The sequence below is a fragment of the Lissotriton vulgaris genome, chromosome 5 (genome assembly GCF_964263255.1).
Source record: "Lissotriton vulgaris chromosome 5, aLisVul1.2, whole genome shotgun sequence".
NCBI lineage: Eukaryota > Metazoa > Chordata > Amphibia > Caudata > Salamandridae > Lissotriton > Lissotriton vulgaris.
Window position 1 is genome coordinate 49,591,578 of NC_141693.1, and position 23,464 is coordinate 49,615,041.

The window sequence follows — 23,464 nt, forward strand, 5'->3', positions numbered from 1 at the left end:
TTGTTATTTTTCAATTGTACTATTTCCCTGACCTAGGAATTTCTTAATTCATTTACTCAGGGGGTCCTTGTTGAATACACATAAGAATTCTGAAACTTTAACATATTCATCTAAAATCAGCTGAACAACTAATTTCGATTTACTTACCTGTTATCAGGAGAGACATCAGTGCTGCATCTTTCAGCCCAGTACTGACCCTGAAAAGTAATTTTAACCGTACTTACCAGTAACTTGAATTTCCATCCATAGGATATCATTGCCTACGTTTTGTTGAAAAAGTTTTTAAGTGTCGATTTTTGAAGCTTACAAATATTCTTTAAAAATCATGCCAACAATAAAAATGTAATTACTTGCCTGTTTTAGATAGATGTCCCAGTGCTGAACCTAGGAACCCAGCACTGGATTACAAAAGTAACGTGAACATACTTTACCTGCAAACTGAATTTCCTTCCATAGGATAACATTAGTAATATCACCTGTAAGTGTCCAGTGTCTCTGTCATTTTTACGCCGGAACAGGTAACCCACGAAGGTTTCAGGTGTTATCCCTGGCACCGCTGGGTCTTAGAATAACCCAGTCCTTCAGTTGGCGCCCAATGTGGGGCTGCATCAGTGGTACCGGTCCAAAGCCCGACGATCGTGAGGAACTTCGTGTGAAATCTCCGAGGGAAGGTGCACCCCGCTTCATCGATCCTGTTGTCGAAATAAGTGGCCCGATGACTTTTCCCGCGAAGATTCCCGCCTCCTGACAGCTGCGACGGACTGCTGCCCTGACTGTAGACCTGTTTTGGTGCCTGGCGTAGACCTTGGTACAGCGAGACGATTGACGGGCCTTCCTGGTGACGCCACTGATCTTTGAGTTAAGCATTTGTGGGTCGCTCCCAGAGTCCTTTGTTGTGGGTGCTTAGTTGTTGCATGGTTCCATTGCATTTGTGGTTCTTGGTATTTTGTTCTTAGTTGTACTATTTGATGTCTGCAGTCGCCAAAAACCGAGGGTTTTTGCTTTTTGCAGGGACATTGTACTCCTATAACCCTTGACGTTTGTGAAACTTGGTTAGTGTGCACGATGCCTGGCCGTAGTACTTTGTTCAGTTGCTTTAAAGGTTGTGGTACGGATTCCCAGCTGGAGGACTCGTGTCCGATACCTCCGGTTGGAACTCCAACTTACGAGTTATACAGTAGACATGGTTTGGGTCCGATCACATTTAATGAGTGTTGGGTTCGTTACACTAAAAAAGATGGTGTCCTTAGTTGGCCACCTCATGGTAGTTTCGAGGCCCCGATTTTAGATAATCTTGAAGCGAAATTATTTCAGAGAAAAGCAATGTTTGATTCCTTTCGGTTGTGGCGTAAAGAAGCCAAGCAGAGAGAAATCAAGCAGCTTAAACGTAATAAGAGAGAAGGTATTGTTACAACGGTAAGAAATGCAGAGCAGTTTCAGCGAGATAAGGAGGAAAAGGAAGTCTTTGATAGATTGCAGCGCATGACTGTCGATAAGTGTTACCCCGCTTTACCGACGGGTACGGATAAGAAGGAGAAAGTAGTAGAGGACCCCTTCTTGTCCTATCTCTTGAAATCACCACCTCCGTATGCACAGGGTACCGCCGTTCCTGTGGTTCCTCCTGTTCCTGTGCCCCAACCTGTCCCCGTTCCTCAACCTGTTCCTGCTCCCTTACCTGCTCCTGTCCCTACTGCTCCCCCGCTTGTACTTCCTCATGCTCCTGCTCCCGCTGCTTCTACTGTTCTGGTTACTCCTGCTGTCCCTTCTGTCACTGACAATTCTCTTGTTACCCCGTTGTCTTATTCTTCTACCCCATCTGCTCGACGTCGTGTCCCTTCTGTTGCTGCTAACCTCTTTTCTTCTCTTGGACCGATTCTTGAGTCCGCTGGTTCTGATCCTCCCCAAAGACGAAGTCAGCTTCCTGGTGGTAGGGAACGTGATTCGCTATATAATATGGCGATGGGTGGATTAGATACCCCCTTAGGAATCCTCCGCGTGTGGTGCTTGATACGTTTTCTCAATTCAACGAACCGACACAGAGGTTCGTGTTTGAGGAAATGTGCAAGCTTTTACGTGATCAAATATCAGCCGATGCGACTGATGATGTATTGGCTGTTCTCACTAATCTTCAGCTTCAGTTTGCGAGCGGAATAATGATGGGTAGCAATGTTCGACGTGCTGTCGAGCAGTTGCTATCTTTCCGTCCTTCTATAATGCCTCGGGCATTGTTTTTAGAAGACATAGAGGAACCGCTAGCAGCGCCTGGTCAGTATCCCATGCGTGAAGTTCCACCAGTGTGGATGCCAGGTAATCCTGGTGGAAATCCGGCAGTTTTGCCACATTTCCAGAGAGTGTGGATACATCTTCCATGGAAACGATCGGAAGTTTTGCAGGTTAAGCAGACTTTGCCCGACCCTCGCAAAAATCCTGCAGGGTATTACAAAGAATTATCTCAGTTAGTAGATGCTACTATCATGAATCTTGCTGATATCGATATGTTGTTCGGTAATGTAGTTCCGCAACCGGTATGGGCAAAGATTCGTCAGCAAGACCATGCAGCAGTATTAGGTGGTGACTGGGCTGCACTTAGAGCTGCAGATGACTTACAAGTCGGTGGGGCCAAGCCTGACCAGCTCATTACCGATCTTCCTCAGAGAATAATTACTCTTATGAAAACGCTTATGCCAGCTATGAAGGTGAATTGGGACAAATTGTCTGCCTGCAAGCAAAAGAAGGACGAAAGTGTCTCCGATTTCTTTACGAGATTTGAGGAGGCATTTATCGATCACAGTGGTCAGGATATGGGTACTGAGGGAGGTCAGAGATTGTTTGTGGACAAATTTGTGTCGAACTTGTTGCCGGACTTAAGCAACAAGTTAAGGAATTCAGAAAGTGCGTGGGCTGTTTCCACTTCTGCTCAGATATTGGCTACGGCCCAATATTATGAGAATAGAGAGAAAGAAGAAAATGATCGAGCAGATAAAAAGACGAAAGAACTCAAAACGAAGGTGTTGTTGCAACAAGCGTATCCTCCACGTTCGAATCAGAATGATTCGCAACAGCGGAATCGATCGCAGTCTCAGTCGAATAGGTCGCAATCACGAAATGACTCTTCTTCGCAGAGATCTACGTTGGGGTACAATCAATGTGCCTATTGTAGGGGTGAGGGCCATTTGAAATTGGATTGTCCAGTTTTGCGTGATCGAAATAGTGGTAATTCATCTAGAGGAGGCCGTGGTGGTCCTCAACAGGCCACTCGTGGTAGAGGTCGCGGTGCTCAAAATGATCGTTCTACTGATTCCTCTGATTCTAGTAATTGTTTCGATCAGCGTGGATCGTCGCAAGGCAGATCCGCCAAGTACAACGTGGATGATTATTACGTCGATCAGGGCACTGACGATGGTAATTACTAGGACAGCCATAGACAAGGAGAGGGAGTAGTATCAGTTCCGGTTGATCAGAGAGGGCCTTACGTCGCAGTTGCCACCTCGGGCGTAGTTGAGCCTTTTCTGTTGGACACTGGTGCAGCGAAAAGTTCCATCATGCATTCGAAACTCCCTGGCGCACCTTTGTCTGGCTTAACAAATGTTTCCGTTGGATTCTCCGGCGCCCCCGTTAGAAATCCGTTTTCTCGTCCTTTGCCCCTTACAATTGGGCCACGTGAGCTGAAAGCTCCTTTGATTTTGACTACTGGTTGTGGTGAAAATCTTTTGGGTTTGGATTTGCTGAAACGACTATATGCGACTTTGTATTGTTCTCCTGCGGGAGTGAAGCTTACTTTGGGTGAGAGAGTCATCTCTCCTATGTACTTGTCTCTTGATAAGCTTCCACCGGAATTGTGTTCTCTTCCTGCATCTTTGTGGGCGACAGGTCCCAATGACGTGGGCCTACTTGATATCTCTCCTTATGTTGTTCACTTGAAATCTAATGTGCGTTTACCACGTATTCCCCAGTATCGTATCTCCCTTGATGGTGAGCGAGCGCTGTTAGCAATCATCTACGACTTGATTGAGAAAGATGTTATCGAGGAGACTCGGGGAAACGTGTGTAATAGCCCTGTGCTGCCCATTCTGAAACGCACTGATCCATCTAAGCCTCCTGTTTATCGTTTTGTTATCGATTTACGGGAGGTGAATAAAATTGTGATTCCTCAGTTCCCTGTGGTGCCTGACATCACGGCTCTACTGACTCTGATTCCAGCATCTGCGTCCTGGTTCTCAGTGATCGATCTGAAGAATGCTTTCTTTAGCATTCCAATTGCTGAGGAGAGTAGGGACCTTTTCGGTTTCTCTCTCGGTGGCCGCAGCTTTAGGTTTAAACGCGCTCCTCAGGGCTACTGTGAGAGTCCATCGATATACAGTCAAGCCTTGAAAGGCCAACTTGACGCGTTTGTGTTGCCGGCTGGTGCGGCCTTGATCCAATATGTCGACGACTTATTGGTGGCTGCGGACACTCAGGACATTTGCAAAACTGCTACGGTATCGCTGTTGCAGCATCTCTGTGACTTACATCATAAGGTGTCACCTTCTAAATTGCAATATTGTTGCCAAGAAGTAACCTATCTGTGTCACTTATTGTCAAAGGAGGGAAGAAGGTTGACCCCAGAGAGAATTGCGGCGATTGCTCGAATGACTGTGCCAACGACTCAGAGAGATGTGCGTGCCTTTTTAGGTATCACGTCATACTGCAGGCAATGGATTCCAAATTTTTCATTGCTAGCGAAACCATTGGTAGCCCTTACGTGCAAGGATGTTCCAACTCCTTTACCATGGACGGAAGAATGTCAGAAAAGTTTTTCTGAATTGCGTGATGCGTTGTGTTCGGCCCCTGTGTTAGGTACTCCTGACTACAGTAAGCCGCTTACACTATACGTTCACGAGAGGGAAGGTTGTGCGTTGAGTGTTTTGACGCAACAATTCGGTGGTAAGCAGCGTCCATGTGCATATTTTTCCTCGACCTTGGACCCGGTAGCTAGAGCATTGCCGAGTTGTTTGAGAGCAACAGCGGCAGCTGCGGTGTCCATCCGACAATCTGCAGGATTGGTCATGGATAATATGCTTACGGTGATGGTCCCGCATGCAGTTGACACTCTCTTGAATCGTACGAAAACCCAACACCTGACGAGTGCAAGGTTGTCTGGTTATGAGTTGACGCTTTTGGCAAGTCACATTCAAATAAAACGCTGTAATGTCCTAAACCCGGCGACTTTGTTGCCAACCAATATGGAATCAGATGAGGTAGTTGCACACGACTGCTACTTACGAACTGAGGAGGAAACAAAAGGTCGTGTGGACCTAAAAAACACTCCTTTGGAAAACCCTGATGGTACCTTGTATGTGGATGGTTCGTGCTTTAAATTGCCGAATGGTGATGTGACGACTGCGTATGCTGTGGTAACGTGGAGTACGGTTGTGGAGACTGCGAGATTGAATCAGAATTCTGCTCAGGCGGCAGAGCTGATTGCCTTGACTAGAGCGTGTGTGTTGTCAAAAGGGAAGCGGGTGAATGTGTTTACGGACAGCCAGTATGCGTTTGGTGTTGCACACAGTTTTGGACGTTTGTGGAGAGAGAGAGGTTTTATGACGTCGCATGGTACGAAGATTCAGCATGGACAGCTTGTGAATGATCTTTTGGATGCACTTACATTGCCCGAGCAGGTGGCAATTATTAAATGTAGTGCGCACCGTAAGGTGACGGATGGTGTTGGTCGTGGCAATGCGTTTGCTGATGAAGTTGCTAAGGAGACTGCCAGGAACCTTACAACTAGAATGTATGTGACGAGTTCGGTAAGGTGGCCTGCAGAAACTGGTATGTGTGAAGACACTGTCGAGAGTGTGAAAGCGATTCAGAATGCGGCCACCGAGACTGAAAAGACCAAGTGGAAAGAGAGTACGGGAAAGCTGGATGCGAATGGCTGTTGGATTGATTTGTCGGAGAATAAGAGGTGGATGTTGCCGGATGCGTATGTACTAGCTGTTGTGACAATGGCACACGGCTTGGCACATATTAGTGCGAAAGGTATCAGTAAGTTGTTGTCCCCTGTATGGAAGAATGATGGTATCGCTAAGTGTGCTGAGAGATTGGTTAAGAATTGCATGATATGCATGATGTACAATCCTGGTAAGGGAACTCCTACACCCCCTGGCCATTTTGCTCCCCCTTCATGTCCCTTTGAAGTGATTCAGTTAGACTTCATCCATATGGAGCGATGCAATAACCTAAAATACGTTTTAGTAGTGGTTTGCGCATTCTCCCGATGGATTGAAGCCTACCCTCTTAAAGATAACACTGCTCTGTCCACTGCAAAAATCCTACTGAAGGAATACTTTCCTCGGTATGGAATGCCACGGATCGTATGGTCTGATAACGGAAGTGAGTTTGTGGGGAGCGTGATGAAGAGTGTGTGTAAGGGCCTTGGAATTACTCAGAAATTCCATAGCGCCAATCATCCCCAGTCAGCAGGTTTGGTTGAAGGGTCCAATGGCACCCTTAAATTGAAACTAGCAAAGATTCAGGCTACGACTGGTCTCTCGTGGCCTGACGCTTTGCCCTTAGCTCTTCTGTCAACCAGGGCGGCTGTACACTCCAGAGTAGGGCTCAGCCCCTATGAGATTGTGTTCGGCCGCCCTGCCAATGTTTGGGGGGTCCCTAGACCTAGTGTATTTTCGGATCTTGAGTACCCAATGTTGATCGATTATCTTCATGATCTGACTGCTAAACTGAGGTTAATTCACCAACAGGTCTTTGAAGCACTGCCGACGCAGACGGAGGGTCCAGGCCACCAGCTCCAGCCCGGAGACTGGGTGATGACGAGAAATTATGGTCGAAAGCGCAACCTTGAGCCTCGTTTCACCGGACCCTACCAGGTGCTCCTTGCCACGAGGACCGCTGTTCGTTTGGAGGGGCGTAAGAATTGGGTGCACGCCACCCATACCAAAAAGGTACCTATACCTTTACCAGCGGACTCGTGGGTGAGGAAGGGCATCGCCTTGTCTGAGGGTGAGGCCTTGCCGAACTTTGTTCCATTCAGCGACGCCCAGCCTGTTGGAGATACCTCAGTGCAGCAGAACGATATTGTTGAACATTTGTCACCACAGAATTCACGATCTGAACAATTGATTGATCAACAGAACTCTGTCTCATCATCGGATCAACTGTTTGACGAACAGACTCGTCCTGGGAGAAGCCGATATTTCCTTCGCTCCAATAGCAGAGACTAATAAAGAAATATCTTTGCTTCCTCCCCTGACGTTCACGTTACCCCATTATCGCTATCCAGTTTGAACACACTTGCATTATTGTGATTTTGAAAATTTTTAGTCTTTTCTTCCATGTATGTGTTTTTGCTTCCACAGCTAGGAGATTTTGTATATATTGTCTAAATTAAAGTACCTTACATCCGGGTGGACCGTAGGGCCGCGCGGGTACTTCCTTCTGGTTAGTAGGTCTTGACACTAGGTCAGAGACCGTCGATTCCTGGGAACTCCTGGGGATTGGCTACTGCTACACAGAACGAAGTGCGTCAAGAACGTTGCGGACGGTTTTAGAGGATGGCTTTCTCGAAGCTGTCGGAATTGGAAAAGGCTCAGGATCAAAGATTCGAACTGCGTAGAATTGCATATACAAAATGTTTCATGTTTCAGGTGTTCCTCTTATTCCTAACTGTTTCTTCGCTATTGGTAGGTGGGGTGTATTACACGATACAGTCATTGTTGCCTACTGCCTCACCTACCCCTTCTTCTGAACCTAAACCTACTTCCACTGTTTCTCCTCATTCCTTCCACATCTTACCCCAACACGAGCAGGTTAGACGTGCGGAATTTATGAACAATTCCTTCGTTCAGCTCCTTCATCAGCATCAGTTGGTGATGAACACTACCAATTGTTGGGTGTGTGAGTTAATGCCACATACCACCGATAAGGGAATTCCGTACTTAGTCCTTCCTTACAGTTCCCAGGGTTCAGCTCGAGCATTCCAAACGATGTTTCGAAGCGCACTAGATTCTTACCCCAATCGAGAGCCGCGTTCTCCACACTTTGGTCCCGGTCCGTACCATAAGTCTTTGGCAATAGCGATTGCTGATTTAGATAGGGATATCTATGATTCGTCGCTTATCCCAGATGAAGAGGTGCGAGCCTACAGGGATCTGAGTGAGGCTGAGTATAGCGTGCTAGTGGGTGATAGACAGCTCAGAAGTTCATCTTCTATATGGATCGTACCCCACCTTGGTAATTTCTGTCTGAAAGGCCGTGGTCGAAGCCCGAGAGCTCACCTCGGGGAGAGTGCTTGCTCTGAAACATATGTTTTACCAATGCTCTCTTCCCCTGTTCTTCTGACTGCCAAGGGTACGTACTTTGTTTGCTACGACTGTGCATATACATGGTTGCCCCTCGACTTCGCGGGCACCTGTTATATTGCAAACTTGTTGCCACCAACCTTTACGGTTGCCGCAGATTATCACAAGACTAGAGTTGTGAGGGGTGTGATTAGCAAAGAGGACACTGCCGGTCAAGAGGCAGGAGACTTTTTCAAGGGTTTCTTTCCGTTTTGGGGACCTATGGTCAATAGTAGGAACCTGAGACAGTTGACTCGAGTGGTGGAATCGACTGCTAATATCACTGCCAGTGCCCTTGGCAATATCACAGCAGAGCTTCAGGCGGACAGGCTTATGACGTTGCAAAACCGTATGGTTTTAGACGTCGTCTTAGCAGATCGAGGTGGAGTATGTAAGGTGATCCATTCGAGCTGTTGTATTTTTATTCCAGACAACGCTCCAACTGTCTATCAAGCCATCTCGAAGTTGCATAAGATCTCTGAGTCCATACACGTGGACGTAGGGCATTGGACGCTACTAGGCTGGTTTTGGGGCCTAATGTCGACTTGGGGTTGGAAAATTCTGATGATCATTGGGGTTGTTGTAGCATTCCTGTTCACGTGTTGTCTTTGTGTGCAGTGTGGTCCTGCCTTATGTGGCCTCTGTGCTACGACGTGTATAAGGCGGCCGCCTGTTACCAAGGAAGCACTGATGGATAGAATTATGTTGCAGCAGCATCTGGATGGTCTGATGAATATCGAGATCGATTATGATTCCAACTAGTGCTTGCCTACATGAGGGCAAAAGGAGCGTCTGAGGTTCCGTGACAATTGTAAGTGGTGTTTTCGACTCGCACGAATATGGTCGAGTCTGGTATCTATGAACCGCAAATGACGAGTTTAGTGGGTGTACGCGTTTTCGCTGTGCTAGCCTAAACCGTTCGTTTGTTTCGTGGGTTTCTTCATCTGAACCCACGGGTTCCATCTTAGATACGGCATCCATTTTGTTTCTTGCCCTCAAGTAGCCAGCGAACGGACGCTGTCCGCTTCGCGACCCTGGGATTCCCAAACTCTTGCGGAAGACACGTGTTCCTTTGAGGGTGTTTTTATGATGAGGGGGATGACACCGTAAGGCAGATGGCCCCGCTCGAGGCTCATCTTGCCGTGCCGTCTATTGTCTCAGTCATGCATTCATTAGGCACGTCCCCTTTGATGCCTATAGCTCGTGTTTCCTGATACCACCCCTTTTACACCCTCTTCGATCTGTTCGCTATCCTCGTCTTCCTCTGCACCTGTTTCTGTCTCTTCCTTGATTCGTTTACAGCCGAACGGAATGTACTAATGGTGGGAAGATGTACTTTTACAGTTGGGAACCGCCAAATGCTACTGTAATTATGTTCCGGGCCCTGAATACATGAAAGCGACCCCTTATGATCTTTACGATGGGAACCAGGTTGTAATCTTTTGTGCACTATGTTAACCTATGAGAGAAAACTGTATAAAAGGAGCGATCCACAGATACAATTTGAATCAGACTCCGTGAACTTACATGCAATGTACTTCTCGTGACTTCTGTGTTCCCTGCAGTAAATAAACCTCGAATCTTTGACGCCGAAGGAAGTGTCCCGTGTCTCTGTCATTTGTACGCCGGAACAGGTAACCCACGAAGGTTTCAGGTGTTATCCCTGGCACCACTGGGTCTTAGAATAACCCAGTCCTTCAACGGTCCAGACAACGCCTGCAGCCTCACAATCAAGAGAGTAGCAGGATAGGGGGTGTACTCACCCCAGGACAGGGACCCATTGGTCCCTGCCCTTAGCCTACATGTAACGCCCCTAAAATTAGGTTTTAGTGGCACCCTGGACCTTCTGTCCTCAGATCCCCTTTTGAAATCCAGAGGAACAAGAATAACGGCGACCTGCCGTGCAGCTGCTAACAAAAGGACGGCGACAACTGACTTGGCCCCAGCCCTACCGGCCTGTTGATCCTTGTACCTGCTGCTGCTAAATCCCAGCGTCTCCTGCGAACAGCAACCTTGAAAACCCTGGATGGCCTGCCTGCCTTGAACCTCTTAAAGACTGGGACTCCCATGAGCAAACAGCAATACCCCTGGTGCCCGCCAGGAACTACAAATCCAGCACACTCTGCACCAGCCGAGCCCAGCCTGTGCCTGAGTGAACCAGGATTGCGAGGACATCCCCCCGGTGACTTGGACCCGAAGTCCAGTGCCCAAAGACCCTCCTCGACGGTCCAGACAACACCTGCAGCCTCACAATCAGGGACCCCTCCAACCTCAACCAGTTGATGGGAGTAAGATTTCCCGATGTCAAAAGACACCCCTGCACCTGGTGCCCCATGGCCCCCTCTGCCCAACTCCTGGGTGCCTACCTATCCTCCAAGATCCCAACTTACCTCTCAAATTGGTGGTCGCACCTGAAGAATCTCCGTCACGGAGCCTGCAGTCTTTTTCCGACATCCAGCTTTCCTACTGAATAACATTGAGCGCCCGACGGGTCAAAAGCACCCTGCACCCAGCCGCCCGAGTGCTCCTGGGAATGCAACCTCTATCCTAAACTACTTCCCCATTTGCCCAGAGCAAGTGACCATGAGCCCAACTCCCACAGCCACATGGCCTGCTTGCCAGCAGCTACCAACCAGAGGCCTCCTGCCGCCCATAGGCTAATATTGGGCATAACTACCTTTGCACCTGGCTGCCCCTGTGCCGCTGAGGGTGTACCAACTGTAGCTACCGGCCCCTGGGGGACCTCCGAGTCCATGCCCAGAACCTCAACTCTGCCAGTGGAGTACTTACCCAAAAGCCGATAACTCACTTTTCTTCCATAGGGTAACGTTGACTGATTTCACTTGGAAATTCTTTTAAGTGTGGAATTCTGAAACTTTAACATATTCATCTAAAATCAGCTGAACAACTAATTTCGATTTACTTACCTGTTATCAGGAGAGACATCAGTGCTGCATCTTTCAGCCCAGTACTGACTCTGAAAAGTAATTTTAACCGTACTTACCAGTAACTTGAATTTCCATCCATAGGATATCATTGCCTACGTTTTGTTGAAAAAGTTTTTAAGTGTCGATTTTTGAAGCTTACAAATATTCTTTAAAAATCATGCCAACAATAAAAACGTAATTACTTGCCTGTTTTAGATAGATGTCCCAGTGCTGAACCTAGGAACCCAGCACTGGATTACAAAAGTAACGTGAACATACTTTACCTGCAAACTGAATTTCCTTCCATAGGATAACATTAGTAATATCACCTGTAAAAGTTTCCCAAGTGTCAACTTTTAAAATACAATAATATTCCTTGGGAATCACTACTGTAACCAAAACGCTTTTACTCACTTGTTTACAGGAAATTTCCCAGGACTGAATCCAGGATCCAGTCCTGTGGTAAGGAAAGTAATCTGAAAAGTAATCAATTGCATTTAACTAGAAATTCCCATTGAGCTCCATGTTTTATTGTGTTTGAAATTGTGTTCCCCATTGCAACAACTGTAACTATTGCATTCAAAAGTCTATTGCCTATTTGCAAAGTATTTAACTGAAGTAACTAATTCTGAGAAAAGTATATTTTGATATCTCGTTGGTTCTAAAATAAAATAACTATCTATTTTAATACACAACAATTGCCCTGGAGTTCAGTTCTTGAGTGTGTGAGACCATTTGCTGACTGAGTGTGTACAACAAATGCTTTACACTGTCCTCTGATACTGCCTTACTGTTTGACCAAGCTACCACTTTGGAGAGTAAGGTTATATCTAACTTTAGCCTCTGTCATACCTCTGGGGACTGTGGACTCTGTACACACTGTAACTTACTTTGGTCCAGTATATACAGAGCCGCTTTCTTACAGGTGTCCGCCAAGGTTGCCCTTTATCCCCTTTTCCTTTTAATTTAGCGTTGGAACCTTTTTTCTCCCGAATACCACAGAATCACTCCATTACGGCAAAGCATTTCAACTGAAACATCATATTGTGGGTTGACCTTGAAGCTTCATTGATAACACCTTTTTCATTTCAAGAATATCTCCCTTTCACCCGTAAGCCGCAAAAAAACTACAAACCAGTAATCAAACATTCATGCAAATTACTACAAGCCACTCTTTCTCTGATTCCGCATAATATTGATACTTTTTATTTGGCATAACAAACTTGTATTAATTCAAAATAAACCTATATACCGGAAACTATGGAGAAATAAAGGCTTAATTTTGGTACACTAATTTTTTGACAAAAGCACACCCCTTCAATTTTCACAAGTACAGGACCAGCATCACCTACCTACTTCCTTCAAGCATACATTTTTAACCTTACAAACTGCGATTTCTGACATATTTGATCAGCTCTCACAAACGTCCTCTCCTTCCTCCCTATCCCCTAACAATTGGAACCATTTTCTATGTGTACATCCTAAGGCCTCTATAATGTATTCTCGCTTAACACTATCTCCTACAAATAGAGAGAAATCTAAAATAGAAATTCCTTGGGAGACTGACTTGGGTGTTAATTGGCCTGTCTCTTTATGGAACAAAATATGGTTATAATTAAGGAAATCCTCCAGAGCGGCGAACACCACTCAAACAATTTTTTTTATTTACAACAGACTGCTTATTAAACACGCACAGGAGTCATGCTGCTACTCCTAGTACATGATGGGCTTGCTCTCATGACATTGCTGACTTAGAAGACACGTGTTATTTACACGCCCATATGTTTTCAAGTTGTGGAAACAGGTTTGGCCTCAAATTAACACCATTTTCAAAACCACAGTTCCCTTGACTTTTATTGATATTATTTTAGGTAGTTTTTCACCTGATTGGCAGATAAGTCTCTCACAATTGCGGATCATTGATTTACTATCAGCAGTTGCCTTTCAACAGATAACAAAGAATTGGAAAGACACCTCCAAACTGTTGCAAGTAGGAGGAGCTTCTCGCGCGACTAAGATGGCCGCGTGAGCACAGGGCTCCCGAGACCCTCATAGCCTCCCGCATCTATCCTGTCGTTTATCCTGTCTTTCATTGACATATCTGTGAAGATGAACCACGGGTGAGGCGAGACCTGTTTTCAGATTTCGAAACAGATCCCGGAGACCTGAGTTGTGGTGCTTCGAAGGGTGCGGCTTGCGCAACCGTGATGCCTGGCTGTGAGTTGGCACAGTGACCGAGCTGCAATTGAATAACATCGGCCTGAGGTGGTGGGGTCGACCGGTCTGGTTGACTTTCACTTTCGATTTGGCCTTTCCTCTAGGAAGAATCTGGGGCAAGCGGCTCCTACGTTCGTTGGTCGGCTATCCTCTGCAACATCCGAGTGTACCTCCTCACCGCTTTGAGACTCTCGTTTCGATTCCAGTTGTGTGCCCCCCTTGAGTGATGCTGGCCGTAGTCCCGAGATCTTGGATCGCCATCTTCCTGCCTGGCCTATCTGCTTCACGTCGGTCGATACTCCGCATTGGCGGGGAAACCAGAGGGTGAAAAGCAGAAATCCAAGACGGCCAGGCGTGGTGGCTATACACAGACCAACAATATGGATCGCTATGCCCAAACCAAGGGATCTCCCAGCGGGCCGGGCAGATTGCTTGAGGACACTAGGGATGCTCCGACTTCGTCGACTGAGCCAACTTTGCAAGATGTTATGGCCGCCATAGATGGCATCAAGTCCTCTCTCGGGCAACAAATGGAAACCCTCGCCCATAAACTCGATAATGTGGCGATTGATGTCAACCTGATCCGTACTGACTGGACTAAAACTAACGAGAAGGTCAAGTCGTTGGACATGAAGACCTCCAGTTTGACTAGTGATGTTGCTGATCTACAGACGGAGGTCCGCAATTTGAGGGCCTCTAATGATCTCTTTGTTCGTCGACTGGATGATTTCGAAGGGAGGGCTCGGCGGAACAACGTCCGCATTATCGGTGTCCCACAGCAGGCGGAAGATGCGGCAGCTGATCTCTTCGTCGAAAATTTGGTCGTTAATCATCTTGCACCCAAGGGACTAAGTAAATTCTTCATGGTCGAACGAGCTCATAGAGTGCCGGGTGGTAAACCAAAGGTGGGTGCCCCACCGCGGCCTATGATCGCAAGGATTTTCAATTTTCGTGAGAGAGACGCTATCCTGCAGGCCTCGTGGATGGGTGGACCTACTAAGTTCGAGTACACCACAATTAACTTTTACCCAGACTTTACCCAATCGGTTCAAAGGCAGAGGCTTAGTTTCCTAGGGGTAAAGAGGAGACTACGTGACATGGGCTTAAAGTACGCTATGCTTTTCCCAGCCAAGCTGAGAATCGAACATGCTGAGCGCACTTATTTTTTCAATCGACCCAATGCAGTATCCGACTGGCTGGACACTCTGCCGAACCGTCCTGCACCAGAAGAACAATCCGGAGGGGCAGAAGGTGGATCGATGGATCAGGAATAGACACCTGTGGCACAGTTTCTGGGATCCCCCAGTCTGCCTCGAAATGTGGTTCGCTACTATTGTAATTAAAATGGTTGTGACATCCGGGGGGACCGCGGGGTTATCGGGGGTTTCTTTCCTCCTCTGATTTACCTTTTTGTAGCTTAGTTGATGTAGGGGCGACAGGCACACTGCAAGTTGGGGTGGCTTTTTAGTCTTATGCAGGGTGGGGGGGTTTGTAACGGGATGTTGGTGGGGGGGCAGGGGGTTCTGGTTGGGGTGTGTGTATGTTCTTTTGCAAGGCAATGTACTGTTAAACTCTACGTACAAAGTGCTGGATTCTCGTTGGGGTTGGAACTTTCACTTTCGGATGGGGGGATAGAGGGCTGAAATTGTTGAGTTGGAACGTGAATGGGTTGGGGGATAGGATTAAACGCGGGGTAGTTCTGCAATTGTTGAAACGTCTTTCCCCACATGTAGTTCTTCTTCAGGAGACTCACTTGATAGGTAATACTTGTCATGCCATGAACAAGAAGGGATATCGCCTGGTCGCTCATGCTGGGTTTTCCTCTGGCTCAAGGGGGGTTGGTATTCGGATTAAGACTTCTCTCCCATTCAAGATTGATTCAACGGTCCTGGATGACAGGGGCGATATGTTGCTTTAGCGGGTAGGTGGGAGGGTCAGACTCTTTCCCTGGTTTCTGTCTATGTCCCCCCTGGCCTACAATCTACTACTTTTGCGGACCTGGGGCGGGTGATCCTTGCTCTCCCTGAGGGGTCCTTGCTACTGGGTGGTGATTTTAACGCTGTAGCTTCTGGTATGGCAGATCAGCATCTGCCTAGAGATCTTAAGGTGGCGCATAACTGGCTTCATAATTTCATCGATACTTTGGGCTTGGTAAATTGTTGGAGGTTATTGCATCCAGTTCAGCGACCTTTTACCTTCCACTCGGGTACACACGGTAGCCTCTCTAGGATTGATTATGTTTTGGTCCCAGCGGCACAGGCACTTTCTGTTATTGAAGTCAAGCATCTTGCTTGGGGGATCTCTGATCATTCTCCACTATGGGTCTGTATGGGGTCCGGTCCTGTTACTGAGGGTCGGGTGGGCCCGATCAATCTGTGGTATTTCCGGAACCCTAAAACTCGTGCAGATTTGGTGAAATCTCTCGATCACTACTTCCTTGAGAATGAGGGTTCGGTTTTGTCGGCGGTTCCCTCTGGGAAGCTTTTAAAACTGTACTCAGGGGGCAGGCCCTGTCGTTAATTGCAGGTGTTAAGAAACGGAGGGACGAGAAGGTGGTTAAAATTGAAGCGGAGATAGCGGATCTTGAGCTCGGCCTGGAACGGGAAGTTACACGTACTAAGACGCATGATTTGCGACTCAAGCAGTTGGAGTATAGGGCGCTGGTTACGGACGCAGCCAAGGCAATGAGTAGGGAACAACAGGGACAGCTTTATGACTTAGGAGATAAAGCTGGCAAATTGATAGCGTGGGTAGATAAGAAAGATAGGGCTAGTCGTGTGGTGCCCGTGATTGAGACAGCGAGTGGTTGCCAGGTTACTGATCCTGTAGAGATCGTACAGTGTTTCGCAGATCACTTCCAGTCAGTATATGCTTCTGTGTCGGCTAGATCGGAGGAAGATTCACATTTACTGTTGCGTGATATTGCTTTACCGCGTCTTTCTGATTTGGATATGGAACATATGGAAGCTCCGATCACTGCAGATGAGGTGGCCATTGCGATTCGCGTTCGGGAAAGGCTATGGGTCCTAATGGCCTACCCATTGAAATCTACAAATTGAGGCCTGATAGGATAGCGCCCTATTTACGAGATATGTTTTTGGAGTCTCGGGAGTGCGGTTCTCTACCTAGCGATCAACGTCTCGCTACCATTGTAGTGATCCATAAGGAGGGGAAGCCGAGAGACAGGTGTACATCATACAGGCCGATTTCTCTTTTAAATGCTGACCCTAAAACCCTTGCAAAGTTGCTGGCCAATCGCTTGATCACCGTTATCAGTGAATTGATACACTCGGATCAATCCGGTTTCATTCCACGTAGAAATACTGCTTTAAATCTCAGGCGTCTGCACGGTGTTCTTGCGAGAGCCGCGACTTTGCGTGAGCCGGCCATCTTGGCGTCGCTAGATGCCACGATGGCTTTTGATACAGTGGAATGGCGGTACCTATGGGTCGTTTTGGCTAAGTTTGGGTTTGGACCTGATTTTATCGGAAGGGTGCGGCTTCTCTACAAAGACCCCCTCGCGCAAATTGTTGTGAACGGTCGAGTTTCTACCCAGTTTAGTCTTGGAAGAGGCACTCGTCAGGGCTGTCCCTTGTCTCCATTGTTGTTTGCCCTGGCCCTAGAACCCCTTGCGGCGTGGATCCGATGGGAACCCTCGATAAAGGGCATTAGGTGGTCTCCTGGATTCGAAGACCGCATCTCGCTCTAAGCGGACGATATATTATTGTATCTGACCTCACCCCTGAAGTCATTGATGGTTCTGTGCGATGTCCTGGCCTCCTTTGGTCGGAATTCTGGTCTGATCATCAATTGGTCTAAATCCTACTTATAGGTCCTCTCCGGTGATGTTCCTCTTCTCCCACGTACTTGCCCGATTCAGGTGACTCTTACGGGATTTAAATACCTCGGTATCTTTATCTCGTTGGATCAGAGGGCCCGGTATGAACAGAACTTTCTCCCACCTCTGGTCAGATTGAAGCAGGACGTCGCAGGTTGGCGTAACCTTCCGCTTTCGCCGCTGGGCCATGCTGCCCTATTTAAAATGATGTCTTTGCCCCGTTTTTTGTACGCTCTCCAGAACACACTTGATATTGTCCCCGCTAGTTACTTTCGTGCGATTGAAGACCTTCAGAGAAAGTTGATATGGAATGTAGACCTCATATTGCCCTTGCCAAACTAGAGCTCCCCTGGTACGACGGGGGAATCGCTCTCCCTGATATCAAACGCTACTACTGGGCTACTCAATTGGGTGCCATTAACCATGGGATGTATGGTCCTGCGCTAAATCCTGCCTTCGCTATGGACAAATGGTTGCTACCCGGGGGTAATTATTATAGGCCGCTCTATTCAAAATCAGTGGTCAGGACTCTGTCAGGGCCTACGAAGTGGAGGTGCGAATGTGGCAGGATACGAATGCTTCCCTGGGGTGGAAAAATCGTTTAACATTAGCGACCCCGCTATTCAGTTCGGACAGACTCGGGAAGTTATGGAACACCAAGGGATTTGATAGATGGGACCTTATCAGGATTAGTAAGGTGGGCGGCCTCTGGATTAAGGGCCAGGTGAAATCATTTGAGATGTTAAAGACTGAGTTTGAATTGGCTGACACAGAATATTTCCGCTATGTTCAGATTCGCCATGCCTTAATGTCGGTCTTCCCTTTGGGTGAGGAGATTCCGGAATCGTCCCCTCTTGAGGATAGTCTGCTAGATGGCCTTGTCCCTGATAGCACTATCTCCCTCGTCTACAAAACATTAATTAATAATAGGCCTGATCTCCTGCTACATCTCCGGGATTCTTGGACCTGGGATGGCCTGGAATTGGATGACGAGGACTGGCAGCCTGCGATCTCCTCTCACAAGGAGGCTGCAATTCCAGCTCGACTCCGACTGGTACAACTTAAAATCCTCCATAGAATTTACGTAACGGGCCCCCGCTTAGACCAGAGGGGTTTTTCTGAGGACGGGTTATGTAAGTGAGGATGAGGGCAGATTGCTACCTTTCTCCATATCATTTGGGAATGTCGAGAGATTGCTGCTTATTGGAGTAGAGTTCATGAAGTTATGAAGGAAGTGACCGGTGTTGCTCTCCTTCCGGAAGCCAGGCGCTGCCTGTTGAACGTCTGGGAACCTACGGATTATAATGTGGCTCAGACTCAGTGGGCGTCTCTGGGAGCTATGATTGCTAAGCGCGATATTGCTCAGTTATGGGGGTCCCAGAGGCCTCCTATAGTTGACCTATGGAAGGAAAACATGTGTACCTAGCCAGGGGCTGTCCACGGAAGTGGTGCAGAGCGTGGGGACCGTGGAATGGTTATCGTGGGAATATATGTATACCGCCTGTAAGTGATAACACTGATGTTCCACCTTCCCCCTGACCCATACGTTTTGATCAATCTCTTGTATTGTCATTATACTTGACCCTTGTCCCACCCATCCCTTTTCTTCCTATTGAATGCTGTTCAGTGTATTTTTCCCCCCATAATTGAACTGGCGCTTTGTATGACATGTCTTATGCCTTGCTTGTTTGTATATATTTTCAATAAAAAGAAACAAAAAAAAAACTGTTGCAAGTAGCATACCACCAGGCGAGAAAAGACAATCATAGACTAGACACGACTCTTGTTTATCCAATCTCTCTCGCCACAAAACGATAACACCTACGGTCTTCCGTCACACAATTTTTAGATAGTAGTGCGAAAAAATCCTTTTTTCCCCCCCAACTTTCAATTCAAGAAGTTGCTAAGCCTCCTTGACTTCCTTTATTTTGTATTAATATTGTTTAATATCCTTTTTTGGGAACATGTACATGATAATATATTCAAATAACATTATACCTTTCTTTTATTCTATGCTATGTTTAACATGAACAAGGCTTTCGTTACCTTTAGCTTTGCATATTCCCCAATGTGCTCTTCTTTTCAATTCCAATGTATCATCAATATCCGTTATTTATTTATTTTTTAGTCTTTTTCTTCAATTGATTACTTGTACGAAGTATTATTGATTAATTGTTATTCTTAGATAAACTTGGTTTTGAAACTTAAAAGAATCCACCTGCACAGATGTCCTGGAAGATTGCCTTTGTTACAGAATGCAAAATATATGCCATCCACGTGTGCGGAACCTGGCTCATCATAGGGAACACTACTGACTGCCACACTTTCAGCGATAATAATACATATGTTTTTAGGCCGTAGGTTTTATAGTATTAAATAGATTTTAATATTAGCCTAAATGTTTAGCACCTTACAAAAGGTGGGTGTTATGCGGTAGCATAGGCCATGAGCACACACACTTCCATTTTACATGTTCATGTTTGAAGTTGACATCTTTTCAACAGTGACCTTTGTAACACGTTTTGCCTGCACATCAGGATACTCAGGAAATAAGTACATTTCTTCATAGGCACATTATCGTCTCTTAGAGCACCCTGTACAAGGTACCTGGCACTGTGCTCAAACTATTTGATTGGTTGTGGTCTGTTAGGCGATAGCCCAGGGTGGGCAGAATAATCAAGATACAGCTGTACCAGAGCTTAGGTCATAAATGCATGGATTCAGTTTAATATATAAACTGCATGGAGCCTTGCGTAAGCAGAGGAGCAATTTGGACAGGACTGTCCTAGTCACTCTGGGCCTGAATAATCTAGCCCAGCTTGATTCCGTCCCTAGCCTGAGAAGGATGATGGCCTGCTCGATATCGAACCTGGGTGTTGCATGATACACGCACACAGGTAAAATGGGGGGTCAGAGCACTCTATAGGATCTGGCAACTTAGCACACCTATGCTGATTAGGATAGGCAAAGTTAGGAAGGAGCACAATTATATGTATTCATATAATCAAATGCACATGTACAATGGTTAAATTATTCATCCTGTTAACTATTCTTGTCATGCTGCTGGCATTGGTTTGCTTCATTCTATTAATCATTGCAGCACATATATTTTACACAAGAATCTAGTTTCCTCAATAAATATTTAAAACAGCACTTGCGTCTTTCTTCTGTACCTCTTTGGGTAGGCCTGATTTACAAACGAGAGGGTAAGATTTGTGTTCACACTTTTCTTTTACGGGATTAGGGTTGTCATGTTCTAGGGTTGCAGACACCTCTGGTGCCCTGTCAGTTTAGGGGTCCAGATGGAGCATTGTGAGCCAGCCAGGGATTCTGTCAACATATGATGGTTTGTGCGGACTCAGTCCCGCATAGTTTTGACGCTTATGTTGCCCAAGAGCACAGACTTGTATAGAAAGTAGTAACTGTATGACATTCACAGCTGTATGATCCCTCGATTCGTGTTGCAAACGTTGTTAGTTGGCTCCCTGAATTGCTTAGTTTGGAAGGGGTTGGTGGTAGGGATGAACAAATCAACAGCACTGAGCTGTTGCTGACTATCAAAGCTGACACTCACTTTATCAAGACCTTGTTCTGCATTTCCTGTAGCATGCAGGCAGAGCCTTCCTAGATCTGTGTCCTCCTGCCTTCTAAATCAATGAAGGAATGTCCATGGTCCCAGTACAATTTGAAAATGGTGAACAATGTCTTGAGTTGAACCTGCAGGGACAATACTGCTCTGAATGTGAAAATGTTTATCTCAACCTTCCCTTTTTAACTGGAGGTGATATTTTCACCATAAAAGGCTGCCCAGGAGAATTTATTTACTGTTTTGTTCCTGATGTACAGAGTGGGACTGTTAATGTTTGAGATTTATGAAGCTTCCAAAATACAAGTGCAGTCTCTGAACCCAATTTCTATAGCCAGAGGGCTGATTTCTGATCATCTAGAGGCCAAAGAAACATAATTATGCGACGCCGAATGGCTCTTTTTTTATCCCAGTAGACAAACGTGGACATTCCACAACTGTAGGATGAGAACTGAACATATACATTGGAATGTTAAAGACTCACATAAGATCAATGGGTTAGTAATGGGTGTTAGTTGAAAAGCATTTTTTGACATTTAGAGGTAATCTTTCACACCTTGGCTCTTGTAATGAGAAAGTAAAGATTAGTTTACATTCTTGTTACAACTTGAAGGTGGACTTACTTCTCTTGCTTGAGCTTAGACTAAGACACCTTTGAAATCCCTTTGTTCAACATAGTCATGGAACTTTGTGTGTAAAACTATGCATTTGTGATTTGTCTTTGATATGGGGGTCTGCTCACTGACAGTTTACTGAAGGACAACCCTGGTTGGCCGAATCTGTGATTCACAAATATTGATTTTTCTTATAAACCCTTCTCGCCTTCGACTCACATGAGCACAGAGTTTATTTACACCATCACTATTTTATTCCATTTATTAAATATTTACTTTAACAATTGAGAAGAGAATCATACCTGTGAAATATGCTCTTGATGCCCTAGAGAAACGGAGACATGGAGAGAAATGCAAGGTCAACCAATGTTCATTAAATCGATAGTATACAAATGTGTTTTTCAGATTTATAATATGCATGATATAACTTTCATTTTAAGGCAGAGACCACAATACATCAGAACAATATATTACCAATGTGGCTTATGGCATGAAGCATTAGAAAGCCTGCACCTTATTCAAAGGATTGAGTTTGGCAGTCTGTCCCAGAAAACTGCCAGTACAGAGGATTTACCACTCCAGTTATAGACAAGTCTCCAGATTTTGAGATGTTACTGAAGAGTCTTCAAGCTCTTCCGAGTCCCCCTCATATCTCCCGCTCTTGATAAGTCCACATTGGTCTTGCATTTTCCAAACCATGGACCTCGCATACCGGCCCTCTATGAATGTCACCCCTCACTGCTTCCCCTGAACTGATTTAGTCCCTTAAAAGGTACTGCCAAATAGGGGGCACATTTCAATGACCTACATTGAGATTCCCATGTGCTTGGTGGCACAGCTCACCAGGTCTCTGGGGTCTGACAAAAGTATGCTTTCCTAATGGCAGCAGCTCAAGCAGGAGGGGCCAAGGACAGGAAATCATGGAGAGGTACTTGTGAAGTTGTGGTACCTTCCCCGACTAACTTGGAGGTTACACTACCATTTTGGAGACAGGAGAGTTATTGGACATTAAAGAAGGTGAGGTTTGTGAGCTCTCTTTGTGATTTAGAGCTGCGGGACAGGAGCAGCAGCAAATGGAGCAGCAGTGGATCATCATGTCCAGAGTAGGGAATGTCACTTGTCTACCAGTTGTGATCCTCCAACTAGCTGAAAACCGAGAACTTTGGTCAGTGTGACACTGGAAAGAACAAAAGTAGTTGTTGCGTTACAGGGCTGGTACAGACCAGGGGAACATAATCTGTGAGTCCTCAGGTACATGATGGGCAATGGAGGTAGGATTAAGGTGGAGTAATAACACTAATGGACTGTTGTGGGCCCCAAAGTTAATTGATTTTGTGGTTTATGCCCAAAAGTCTATTGATCTTTTGAAATATGTGCCACGTGTAGAAAGGAGCACCTGAATATTATTCCTGCTGACTTGACCAACAAATGAGAAGGGACCATTATAGGTAAGAATGAAAAATACAGGTCAATGTGTGTTGTAAAAAAACACTTTTGTTGCCCCTAAAAATCCTAATAGAAGTGGTTAGAGCGGTGGCGAAATAGCTGCAACTGACAGTCACTGGTCACACAGTGGATCCGTCCTGGTGAGAACTTTAAAGGACTTCTAGTTCACTACTACTAATGTGGAGAAGAATGTCTCACAGGTGAGCAGCAGACTTGTGCCATGCACTCGCAACTGGAGATGATCACTGTCTGAACTTAAGAGTTAAAAGCCTTTATAGTCACCTCCCTTGAGCAACTGGATGAGACAATTCTACTAGGGTCTTGCATTTATGCATTCCATCTTTCCAACCGAGAACAGCACAAAAGGCCCCAGGGCTACAGTGCTGTACACTCTAGAGTCCTCGTTACTTGCTGCGGATATCCCGCTTGCAGTGGTCATCAAACAAGTGAAAACTGCACACTCGAGCGGAGATGCTATCATGGATGCCATTTAGGGGACA

The 23,464-nt window shown here is 46.2% G+C and overlaps 1 protein-coding gene across 4 annotated transcripts in view; it reads right to left on the reverse strand.

Moving 5' to 3' along the window:
* The window catches only part of LOC147710112 (E3 ubiquitin-protein ligase TRIM39-like), a 413,790-nt gene that overhangs the window by 302,149 nt on the left and 88,177 nt on the right, over positions 1 to 23,464 (reverse strand). For all 4 annotated transcript variants that reach the window (XM_086920810.1, XM_086920812.1, XM_086920811.1 and 1 more), the window contains exon 6: positions 21,821 to 21,843. In XM_086920810.1, coding sequence (XP_086776936.1) covers positions 21,821 to 21,843 — 23 coding nt within the window. The remainder of the gene's footprint in view (positions 1 to 21,820; positions 21,844 to 23,464) is intronic.